General features: G+C 38.5%; 1 protein-coding gene across 5 annotated transcripts in view; it reads left to right on the top strand.

Moving 5' to 3' along the window:
- Window positions 1–12,938, top strand: part of L2HGDH (L-2-hydroxyglutarate dehydrogenase) — a 43,864-nt gene that overhangs the window by 24,831 nt on the left and 6,095 nt on the right. For 4 of the 5 annotated variants that reach the window (XM_087858968.1, XM_045798943.2, XM_087858970.1 and 1 more), the window contains 3 exons: window positions 1,748–1,915; window positions 3,048–3,205; window positions 4,471–4,602. In XM_087858968.1, the coding sequence (XP_087715094.1) occupies window positions 1,748–1,915; window positions 3,048–3,205; window positions 4,471–4,602 (458 nt within the window). Of the gene's footprint in view, window positions 1–1,747; window positions 1,916–3,047; window positions 3,206–4,470; window positions 4,603–12,093; window positions 12,113–12,938 lie in introns of those variants that run through there. The other variant, XM_045798963.2, reaches the window with a different exon arrangement.

Genomic DNA, 12,938 nt, shown 5'->3' with positions numbered 1-12,938 from the left:
TGCTTCTTCCTCTTCCACTCCCCCTGCTTGTGTTCCCTCTCTCACTGGCTGTCTCCCTGTCTCTCAAATAAATAAATAAAATCTTTAAAAAAAAAAAAAGATTCTTTCTCTTCCTTTCCCTCTGCCCCTCCTCCTCCTCCCTCTCTTAAAAAATAAATAAATAAATAAGTTTTGGGGGAGAGGATTTGCAAACTAAAGATTTATATGTTATATATGGGGAAAAAGTCTTTCACTTCTGAAATAGCAGTAGAGATGCATAGTTTATTTTTTTTTAAGAAATTTTTGTTTGAACAAATACATCATTCAGTGTTTACCTAAATCTTGATTTTGGATGTGAAATTAATATGTTACTGAATTTAATTATTATTCCATGTATAGCATAAAATTATTTCAGGGACCTGTGAAAGTTTTTAGTCATTTTTTTCTTTGGAACTGTTCTCTGAGTTTTTGAAAGAGAACTTCTAAGTTGTTGCATGCTGGTACCATTCTACAAATTCTCTTATCTTTGTATTTCTCGGAAGTCTTATTTACTTTTTATGTTCCAAGGACAAAAGAATTGCTGACCTTTCAAGTAGGAACTAGATTTATATCACATGAAAATATTTCTTGTACTTCTGGTAGACCTCTAGATGAACAGGAAAGATATTAACCTATTTAGAAAAAGGCGTTTTTTTTGTTTTTGTTGACATAGCTCTTTTGACCTCAAGGGTCTTGAAACTATCATGGTTTAGCCTAGCTAATTTGAATTCACTACAAAGAAGTTGCATCGGACTTTTGTCAGAACTGTGAGTTGTGTAACTTGAAAAGAGGCTTACCTTTGTAGCTAGCTATGCAAAATAGGTTGAAGGGTTAGAATAAGGCTGAATCAGTAAGGGCTGGAAAGAAAGAATGTCAAGACAGGTAACCGAGGTTTCAGAAACAGGTTTTCTGAAAAAGAAGTCTAGGGACAGGAAATTACCTGGAGCAAGGGGTTGCTAGTTGTTTACTCTGTAAGAATGAAAGAGATGGGAATTAGAGTGTGGTAGGGAATTGGGGTTAGATGAAATCATTTAGGAAGTAGGGTGACAAATTGGCTAATGCTGGCAGGGTAGAGCAAAAAATATGCAGAGGACCTCAAAATAAAATTTATGGGAAAATATAGCAGCCTAAGATTAGTAGTCTCCTAGTCATTAAAGCAAACTTTATAGTGTGTATTCAAAGTAAATGTGGATTGAAAGAATGGGATTTCAAAAGTAGCATCAATATTGATCAGGAAGGAGAAATTGGCTGGTGGGTTGGAATTGAGCAAGATTTTTGAGTGTGAAGCAACCTGAGACTAACAGGGTAGTTTCTCATAGATAAGACAGGAGAAGTTGTCTAAAATACAGAGGAGGCCGTATTGGTGGGAGCCATCCATTTAAATGAAGTTTGCTTCTTAATACAACAAATAGTTAAGTTTCATGGTAGATCTTAGTAAAATAGGGGTATGTGTCTGTCTAACTTAGGTATCCTCACAAGGTCAACGATTGTACCTCTAAAGTACAGAATTTAAGGTGACATCTTGTGTGCTAATACCGTAAACGTCAGCTGCTGCCTAAACACTGAAGAACTTATTTTGCTGATACTTGTACTTAATTTCCTCTTTTAAAAGAAATAAAAAGGAAAAAGTCCATTTCTGTACCCTTACTATCTTTTCTATCATCTCTATTCCTCCCTTGACCTGTTGTTCTCCTCTCTACTTCCTACTCTTTATTTTCTTTTGCACTAGGGAGAGGAAGTTCAGTGTCAGTATGTTGTGACATGTGCAGGACTTTACTCGGACCGTATTTCAGAGTTGAGTGGCTGTAATCCTGATCCTCAGATTGTACCATTCCGGGGAGATTACCTGCTCTTGAAGCCAGAAAAACGCTATCTTGTAAAAGGAAATATTTATCCGGTAGGTGATGATGCTTCTGCCTTCTTACCCTTCTCAAGATGGTTATGGGCAAAAAGGGAATGAAACAAAAACTTTTACTTGGGTCAGAAGTTAAGAGCTATTTAGAAGTGCTTTTTTGGGCAAGCATTTCACATGTTTCTCTTGTCATTAAATCCCTAAATCTTTATTCTGAAATCATGGTTATGAAATTGTAATTAAGTGCCTACAAGTGCATGTCTCTAGAAAGTGGAGTGTACCATGGGAGGGACTATCAAGAAAGAACCCAGTTCTTCCCCTTCTCTGGTGGGAAGAGCACTCATAAGAGAACTTTCCCTTATAGCATGCCCAGATACCCAGCTGTCTTTCTCAGTTTGCTACCAATAAGTGCAGAAAAGGAGATGTGGCCACTCTGTAGTTTCATGGTATAGACAGAGCCATTTACATGAAGAATTCATTCTTCTCTCTGGAACTGCTAGGTTGAACCAGATGAAATTGCTGCTATTCAGCTATTTAATGTTTTTGATGGTACCAAAACATATACCTCATCTGCTTCAACCTAATGCATTTCCACTCTCTAAAGGCCTATACTATAAATGTGTGTTTTTTCCTGGCAGCTCTGATTTTACTTGCCAGCCACATACATTCCTAGTTGTGGGTTAGGGGCTGGGGATTGGGGAATAACCTGAACTAGGACAGTTCTCTCTCTCTCTTTCTCTCTCTCTTTTTTAATCCAGAGAGAGGAACATATGGGACAGCGTATATTGGTGTCAACAGCATCACTGTTTCCTGTGTGGCATTTCTAGGCAGAAGTGTGTAAATATAGAAGGGAATATCTGTAATGCAACTTAACGGGATGCCTGGGTGTCTCAGTCAGTGAAGCGGCTGCCTTCAGCTCAGGTCATGATCCCAGGGTCCTGGGATTAAGTCCCACGTAGGGCTCCTTGCTCAGCGGGAAGCCTGCTTCTCCCTCTGCCTGCCCCTCCCCCTGCTTGTGCTCTCTCTCTCTGACAAATAAATAAAATCTTTAAAAAAAAAAAAAAGTAATGCAACTTAAATGCATCTGAAGAAAGTGTTTTATATTACCAGTCGAGTGTTTGCATGTATAATAGAATGCAATATGAAATGGTAATTCTTTGTTATGTTAAATCCCTAGGTCCCAGATAGCCGGTTTCCTTTCCTAGGGGTTCACTTCACACCAAGGATGGACGGCAGTATTTGGCTAGGGCCTAATGCAGTTCTTGCCTTTAAACGAGAGGGCTACAAACCCTTTGACTTCAGTGCCAGAGATGTTATGGATGTAATTATCAAGAGGTAACTTTATGTAAAAAAAAAAGAAGATTTTATATGTTTATATTTTTAATGTGGGAAATTTTATCTTTATATTTATTGGGTAAATCCTCATATTTGTGATTGGTGTATCGATTGTTTTTTATTAATCCAGATTAAGAGCTTTGCGGAATAAACCTAATGTTTTAACTACTTCAAGAAAATTCTTGGGTGCCTGGGTGGCTCAGATGGTTAAGCGTCTGCCTTTGGCTCAGGTCATGATCCCAGGGGCTGGGATCCAGTCCTGTGAACCCCACCTCGGGTTCCCTGCTCAGTGGGGAGCCTGCTTCTTCCTTTCCCTCTGCCATTCCCTCTGCTTGTGTTCTCTGGCTCCCTCTATCTCTTTGTCAAATAAATAAATAAAATCTTTAAAAAAAAAAAAAAGAAGGAAATTCTGAGTCAGGGTAGTGTCTTGGTCAAAAAAACAAGACCAAGAGCCAAACACATATCTGACAATTCAAATCTTGTTTGGCTAATCTTCTAGTTGAGTTTGGAAAAAAAAAAGTTTCTTTCAAAATCAGTAGATGGCTTACTTTGAAAAGATCATTTCAAGCCAGTCACCATTATTTTGAAGACCACCAGAAAAATTGCTGATAACCAAAGTTGTTTCCTTTCACGGAAAACTAACAATAAATTATGTTGACCTAGATGGCAGATTCTTTATTATAGTAAGGAGTAACTTAGTGAGGTATTTTGTTTGGTCCTTTTAACAGCGTTGTGCGCTAGAGGGTTTCACATCAGAATCACTAGAAAGCTTGTTAAGCTATACTCGAGTTTCACCCTTCATTGATTCTGAAACAGAAATCTTAGCATGTGTGCTTCTAAAAACATATACATACACACAGACCCCGTGGAGTCTGCTTGAGGGTCTGGAGTATCTTGCCTCTGGCTGACTAACGAAGAGCAGATACTCTATTTGCTTAATGGCTCTGATTTAAAGATCTGCGATGCCTTTTAGGTGTGATTTTGAAAGCGTGTAGCGTCTGCATTAGAAGACCTTGCTGTGGGCGGGCTTTACAGCATCCGCGTTTGAAAGCAGCATTCCCTGGGAATTGAAGTTGGCAGGTTTATTCCTTTGATGAACTTTCCTTCTTATATTGACCAAAGTTGATTTTCTTTTCATATGTGTTTTTTTTCTGATTTTGCCTATATTTCTGTGATGTCACCCCCCCAATCTCGTAGTTGTAAAGATGTTTCATAGTAATCATTCCTTTCTCTCATAAAGATTTTTTTTTTTTTTTTGCTTTCAGTGGCTTGATTAAATTAGTGTTCCAGAATTTTTCCTATGGAGTTAATGAAATGTATAAAGCCTGTTTTCTCAGTGCAACAGTGAAGCACCTTCAAAAGTTTATCCCCGAAATTACTGTCAGTGATATACTGAGGTAAGGAAAAGCTGTGAGGATTGCAAATACGGTCATGACCTAGGTGACCCTGGAGGTGGTTCTGACGTGGTGATTCATGAGCACGTTTACAGAGTCCGCGTGCCCACTGAATCTTTGTGTGTCCTCCCTTTCCCAGCAAGCTATTGAGTTCCCTTTGCAGTGTAGGCATCAGGCCTTGTGCGTCCTGGCCCTTAGTGCCTGAACTAGGTGCATTTATAACCTTTAGGCCACCTTACAGCGTCAAACTCGAATGTCCACTGTAGCTATATTGTGATGCCACCTTCGCTCTCATGTCTAGCTGTCACTCATGATAAAAACATCTTGCCTGAAATTTTGTAATCTCCCTGGCCACTTACTCTTGTCATTGCAAAGCCTTTTGATTTTAATTCTGTATGAGATCATCGATCACTATGTTAACTAGGTAATAAACACAGAAAACGTTATATTTTGATTGCTTTTTGTAACCTTTTAGACATACGTCTATACATGACATCTTCCTTTCTTCCTCTCGTGTTCTTTCTTGGGTACTGCTCCCCTCCGGGATTGAAACTGCAGGCCAGAGGTGGGAAGTAGTGTGGTAACAGTCAGCCTGAGTCCTCGTGCTCCAGGGATGTGAGGCCAAGGAAGGATAACTTGAAGGATAGCTTTTTTCTCAAGGATAAAAGGCTCTCTGGACTTGAGCTATACATCGTCCTAAATACCACCCAAGCCTATTTTCTTTTTCTATTTGGTGATATTTTAGGGTGTTTCCCATTTTCCCTGACCAAGCTATTGTTAGGCCTAAGCAGCAGTGTACTTTGAAGTACTCTCTGTCCGTGAACCCATCCCTTCATGAATCTCTAGGGCACTGAGTGTCTGTCTTCTCAGTAACAGCTGCTGAACTCGCCTGGAAAGAGAGCGATAATCATGTCAGCTGTCTCCCTTAGGGGAGCTGAGCGTCATGGTCTAAATCTGACTCTTAACGTATCATTCTCAGACCAGCCTCTTTGAATCCTTAGAAGAACTATTAAAACCCAGCTAATATTTTTACTCTTATCTCTCTCACTCCTTCTACACACCTCCTGAAATGGAAGGGATAAAAATATCTAGGCTTTCTTTTCTTTCACTTACCTATAAATAAAGGCTTCTGTGTTTTCAGTGGTCTGCTTTAGCAGATTTCTTACGTTTTATATCTGAAAATAGATTGGTCAAATCTGGTATCTGTTACTGCTATTAATATTCCTTAAAAAACACAATAGGTGGGGGTACCTGGGTGGCTCAGTCGGTTAAGCATCGCCTTCGGCTCAGGTCATGATCCCAGGGTCCTGGAATCGAGTCCTGATTGGTCTCCCTGCTCAGCAGGGAGTCTGCTTCTCCCTCTGCCCCTCCCCCCACTCATTTTCTTAATCTCTCTCTCTCTCTCAAATAAATAAAATTAAAAAAACAAAAACAAAAAAGCCCACAATAGGTGGACATAGTGAATTCTGTATATGAACAGTTGCAGTGAATTCAGTTCCCGTATTCTATTACCACCCTTTCATAGAAGCCTGGGGAAAACTCTTTAGACCAGTGGATTTTATATGGTAGAACTGGGTTTTGGTGAGTATTCCTGTCTCTGAGTGTAAGGGTGTGAATTTCATTTTCCAGATTCATTAGTAGAAAAGGGCACACAGCACTGTAGACAGGTACATTTATAGACAAATTCAACCTAATCAGAGGGTTTCCCTTTGGAGACACACATTCAGCAGTTCCATATACTCCTTCCCTTGATTCCTATAGCTGTTAAAAGAAGGAATCATCAGTAGCAAAAAGGAAGTTGTAGAAAATATGTTTGATACCATTTATATCAGTTTAAACAATACCACATATAGTTTACGGATTGTATATGTCATGTGAAAATAATAACGAGCATGGGAGTTAATAAGCACCTAACTCGGGGGAGTGGTTACCTCTGGGAAGAGAGGGGATGGGGTCAGGCTTCCATAGGTGGCCTCTGTCATATATCTGTGAGCTTTATGTCTTAAGCTGTTTGGTGAAAAAAAAAAAAATAGGTGTTTATTATGTTAGCCTCTGTACCTCGTTATATGCCTGCAATATTAAATAATAATAATAAAATAAGATCAGTAGACTTTCCCACATTTTGAAGCTCAAGTCCTGCCTGTCTTGCAGCTCAGTGTAGTAAAACCATAAATGCTCTATCATTAATATTGAGGCAGAAGCATATTAAGCAGTTTTAGATAGTCAAAGAGAACTGAAGCTGCACTTTCACTGGGATATTTAGCTTAAGATAGTGTCCTTAAATTGCCACTGAAGGGCATCCAGCTTGACTTCCTACTGCTTAGCCAGACCATTTGGGGCAATAATTTACTGGTGAACATTGGATTGGAATGTAAAGTTATAATCTGTCAAATACATGTACTAGTTATGAATTTCTACTTTATTTTAATTTTATTTATTTATTTGAGAGAGAGAGAAAAAAAAAACAAGCAGGGAAGGGGCAGAGGGAGAGGGAGAAGCAGAGTCCCCACAAAGCAGGGGCTCAACGCAGGGCTTGATCCCAGGACCCTGAGACCAGGACCTGAGCCAAAGGCGGACATTTAACCAAATGAGCCACCCAGGCTCCCCTAGGTATATACATTTCTTATTGGTAAATGATGATTTCTAAGGTTCTTAATTTTAGCTCTGAAGTCCTTTCATTTGTTCTATGATTAATTTTGACGTGGTAGTCTAACAGTTTTTATCTGTTAGTCCCGTAAGAGTGGAAAAGATGAAGACACATATGCCAGGATCCCCTCTTTTTCCCACATTTCATTTAAAAAAATGTCTTATTTGGGGAATTTTAGAGTAAATTTTCAGGTCAGACGTTTTCATGGTGTGATAGCTAAAGACTATACTATGTCATTGTGAAAGGCAAAGGTGAAAACCAAACATTCCTACAATTAAGGTGATGTAGATCAAGGTTTCCCAATCTTGGCACTATTGACATTTTGGCCCAAATAATTCTTTTCTGTGGGAGACTGTCCAGTTCATTATGGAATGTTTAGCAGTGTCCCTGGTACCCACTAAATGCCAGCACTACTCCACTAGTTAGAACCAAAAATGTCCCCAGACATTGCCAAATGTCCTCTAGGGGGCAAAATCTCCCTTGGTTGAGAACAACTAGTCTAGACAATTTGGCAACCCTCATGCTACAAAATACTCAAGAGTCCGGAGAAAATATAAGAATCCCTTGAAATCCATATAGTTGTGAATGCAGGAAAGTAAGGAGCATCCCACGAGCAAAAACAAAGAGAAAACTGAAAACCCATGTACTGAGAGGAATTGGTGCTGATGCTATTCTGGGTAGGAGGGGGGTAGATTTGCTGATTTTCATGCAAATATAACTGAGCTTTTATTTTTAATTGATATATGATTTATATACAATAAAATATGCAGATCTTAAGTGCTCAGTGGATTTTGTGGTTGTAAAAGCTCATGGACCCACTACGTAAAGCAAGGTATAAAACATTAGGGACTTAACATTTTAATTGCTGGTCAAGTGCTGGGAAGGAGGCCTGTTTATAAAAGACAAAAACTTGGAACTGAGACCCCTATGTAAAGCCAGGGGCTCTTGAAGGGCTATACCTTCAGTGAAGATAAAAGTGTAGGGAAAAAAAAAATCCCCTTGGCACCAGGAAGTATTAAGGAAAATTTTGTCTGTCCTGGTCTTGGGGGTAGGGAGAATGTGGAGGGGGCTAGAAGCTCCTAAAAATCTAGAAGCCTGGGCCTGCCTTCACAAGTGCTTGGAGTTTGAATTTATACTACCAGCTTGATCTGGGAACCTTAAGCTGAGAAATTAACTTAAAAAGTAGATCCCAGAGTGCCTGACTGGTTCAGTTCATAGAACACGAGACTCTTAATCATGTCATGAGTTCCAACCTCACGTTGGGTGTAGAGATAACTTAAAAAAAAAAAAAAAAAAGTAGGTCCAGTCTTGTTTGGATCCTTCTTCAAACTATTTCTCTCTCTCTCTCTCAAATCAGAGAGAGAGAATCAGGGTAATTTGACCACAGACTGAATATTGTTAATACAAAGCAATTATTAGTTTTGAATTATTATTTTTAAGAATCCTTTTAAAAGAAGTGAAGTGAGATGGTAATGCTATGTGGGATTTGGTTTAAAATAATCCAGTTGAAAAGAGGCGGATAGTGAGTAGAGATGTAGACGAAACAAGATTAGCTGTGTGTTGGTTATTGTTGGAACTAGGTGATATATACATAGCAGTTCGTTGTGCCATTCATTTTACTTTTGTATGTGTTTAAAAATTTCCATTAAAAACAAAAGTTCTTTGAGGATGGTAATACCTCAAAGGAGGACGGAGCACCAGATAGAAGCAAATGTAAAGCCTCCGTAGAGGGACATAACCTCAATCCAACCCTATGGAACTCCTGCTAGATAAAGTCCTGCCGTTCTGAATGGGACCTTGCCATCAAAAGTTATGAAGCACCATAGGGAGAAATAAGCACATAGAATAAATACCAGAATTAGACCTCTAATAACTTTGGCTAACAGTAATGTTAGACTGTAAAGTAACCCAGTGAATTTAAATGGATAATAATAATATCAGAAATCATAAAATAATCCAGAAAACATGAAAAAGAATAAGACACCCCCCCCCCCAAAATCTGGGCAAATTTGGAAACCAACTAACTAGAATTTCTAGAAATGAAAAATAGAGTTCTTACATTTTAAAACTCAAATGACTAAGACAGTTGGTTAGACCTACCTTAAGAGAAAATTAATAAGTTGAAAGGTAAATCTGAATAATTAGAGAGTGACATTGCAAGATAAAGGTGTATGATGTAGAAATTAAAAGACATGGAGAAGAAAATGAGAAGATTCCAGACTGTATACGTCATAGGATTTCCAGAGAAATTGAGAAGAGGCAATACTTTGAAGAGTATTTGAGAATTTCCTAGGATTGACAAAAAGACGTAAAATTCACAGGATGCACAGTGAATCCCATCTGAATAAATAAAACAAAATACAAGAATGGAAATAGATTATATAACTTCCAAATTAGTACAGGAGGAAAAAAGAATGTAAACATTCAAGGGGCGCCCGGTTGGTCCAGTTGGCTAGGTGTCTGACTCTTGGCTTCAGCTCAGGTCATGATCTGAGGGTGGTAAGATCAAGCCCTGGTCTGGCCCCATGCTCAGAGCAGAGTCTGCTTGGGATTCTCTCTTCTCTCTCCCTCTGCCCCTCCCCCCCACTCACACTCACTCTCTCTCTAAAATAAATGAATCTTTAAAAATATTAAAGAAAACTCAGTAAGTCAAGAAAGGATGTGAAAAAAAAAAACCAGAAAAATCAGGTTAAAGAGCATAAAATAATATGGTAGAAATCAAACATATCAGTGATTACAATAAATGTAAGTATACTTGGTAGTTAAGACAGAAATTGTCATGTTGAATCAAAAAAAATTCATCTATGTGCTAGGCAAATTGCTTATTAGAAGAAAGATGAGTAGGGGCACCTGGGTGGCTCAGTTGATTGAGTGTTCAGCTCTTGGTTTTGGCTCAGGTCATGATCTCAAGGTCATGGGATTCTTTCTCTCCCTCTTCCTCTGCCCATCCCCACCACTTATACTCTCTTGCACCTGCTGTATCTCCCCCTCTCAAATAAATGAATAAAATCTTTTTTTTTTAAAGATTTATTTATTTGTCAGAGAGAGTACAAGCAGGGGGAGCAGTAGGCAGAGAGAGAAGCAGGCTCCCCGCTGAGAAAGGAGCCAAATGAGGGTTGATCCCAGGACCCTGGGATCATGAACTGAGCCAAGGCAAACGTTTAACCAACTGAGCCACCCAGGTGTCCCAATAAATAAAATCTTTAATAAAAAAAAAAAAAGGAGGGGGAGGGGGAGGAAATGATGAATACTAGTCATTTTAGATAAAATATACTCTAAGGCAAAAATTATTAGCAATAAGTCACTGTAAACTTGTTGCATATAACAGAGATATGAAATACAGAGAACAAAAATGGACATAACTGCAAGCAGAAATCAACAAATCCAGAGTTGTGGGTGATTTTAAGACTTGTCTGTTGATAGAAGATAAATCAAGCAGATAAAATATTAGATGATTTGAATAACGCAATTAAAACACTTGACTAAATATGTATAGGACTCCACAACTCCCATCACAGAATGCTTGTGTTATTCAAGCCCTCAGAAAATATATACAAAGGCTAAAAAAGTTCTAATCCCCAAATCAAGTTCTCAACAAAATTCAAAAACTGGGCATAGAAAAACCATGTACTCTTGTCAATCCATTTAGGGTGAAGGTTAGTAACAAAAATACTCCTCCTTCATGTTTGGAAAATTAAAATGGAGTAGTTTACTTTCCCCATGCAATATGCTCATGTGAACTTCTATTTTTAGATTAACAGTAGATCCCATGGTGAGTTTTATAAAATACTAAATTGTCCTATTTGGAACTGGTCAAAGATGTCAATTGTAGCCTTTCATAGCTCTTTTCCAGCTCACAGAGTAATGCCTGCCACAGAACAATAAAGCAGTAAATATAGCACTCTTCAGATGAAGGAATGCCATTAGTTACATATTCACCTTTTGTTTCTAGACATGTAAGGGTTTAGAATTTACATTACCATTAAATTTGGCTATAAATACAGCAAAATACACAGCTATAGATAGCACTAAACAGGTCGAGGTAGCTGAATTCACAAATATTAAATTTGCTAGCTTGTTCTTTCAGCTATTAAAATAGAATTTTAAAGAATTAGAAATTAAGGGGCACCTGGGTGGCTTAATCAGTTAAGCACCCGACTCTTAATCTCGGCTCAGGTCTTGATCTTAGGGTCATGGATTTGGGACCCACGTTGGGCTCCACGCGGTTATCGTGCCTACTTAAAAAAAAAAAAGAATTAGAAGTTAAGAAAAATTACGTTTCTAGCCTTACTGAGTACTTACTATGTACAAGGCACCAATCTAGACATGGGGGTGAAGTAGGGGTGTTGTGTAAGATATTGGCCCGTAAGAAATTTATGATTTATCTTACCTGAAATTTCAAGGTACAATGCTCATGTCAAGATGAGGTATTTTGTGGGGGAATGCCTATATATAATCATGCAAAGAAAAACCCTGAAGTTGCATTAAGGGAACACAAAGAATTTTGTAGTTTAAACATTTCATGTTAAATAGTTAACTTTAGTTTGAGCTAAAGTGAGATACTTAGAAAAACAATATTGTATATTGTTTTTCACACTTTGGATTACGCTTTGAACACTTGGGCGGGAGGGGACACTGAGAAGATAATTGGTGTCTTAAGAGAAATAAATTAAGTATAGACATTTGTAATTGCAGCTAATCAGTATTAACTTACATTTGCTTGGAAGCGGAAGTCAAGGGAATGTACTAACTAAACCTCTGTAAGAGGGGAAAGTTCTATTTTGATCACTCAACATCCATGGCTGGTTATGTCACTGTGTGTCCCCTACATGTTGGCCTTCTGCCAGATAAAAGGAGCAGGACAAGAAGACTCCTAGAGATGCTCTTAAAGGCAACAGCAGCATTCTTCAGGAAAGGAGGGGAGAAATGCTGCTTGGTGAGCTGAGCTAAGCTGCAAGGACAGCACGTACAACATGGAGCACACACTGGCTGATAACAGGTGTATCAGCTGATCTGTATCCTTACCAGAAGAAATTTTAGCTTCAGTCTGGTTCTTTTTGTGTTCTAAGGGTTGTATCTGATTCTTCCTTGGAAATCCTTACACCTCAAAAATCCCCTTCCCCAGATTCCCTGCAGGCTTCTATAGGGCAGATTACTTGCCTTTATTATAGAACCTTTTACCCTTGTTGTAATTCTTATTTACCTCTCTATAAAGGGACAGTTATAGCTGTGTAACTTCAGGCAAGTTATTTAATCTCTGTTTCTTTGCTGTTAAATATAAATGGTATCAGCCTCTTACAGTTGTGAGAATTAGAATTCCCAGTACAGAGAAAGCACTTAGTAAATAATAGTTATTAGTTATTACTTAGTCATTATCTTACTATCATTAGAGGACAGTGCTATTATAGTGTTCTCTCTGTCTTCCTCAAGTACTTACCTTCATTAGCCCAGAATCACTAAAAATGTTTAATATTGTTGCCTAATTTCTTGAGTCTTCGTGGTGTGTTTGAGTCAGCTGTTTTCTTTTTTTTTCTAATTATTATTTTAAGTAAGCTTTATGCCCAACATGGGGCTTGAACTCACAACCTCAAGATCAAGAGTTGCCTGCTTTACCAGCCGAGCCAGCCAGGCACCCCTAAGGCAGCTATTTTCAAACTCGGTTTTCTGAACAGTTCCAAGGGAGGTAATTTTT

Source organism: Ursus americanus, chromosome 35, assembly GCF_024610735.1.
Source record: "Ursus americanus isolate L20-20 chromosome 35, mUrsAme1.1.p, whole genome shotgun sequence".
NCBI classification, from domain to species: domain Eukaryota; kingdom Metazoa; phylum Chordata; class Mammalia; order Carnivora; family Ursidae; genus Ursus; species Ursus americanus.
Note: the sequence above shows the minus strand (reverse complement) of the source record. Positions and strands in the feature narration are given on the sequence as shown.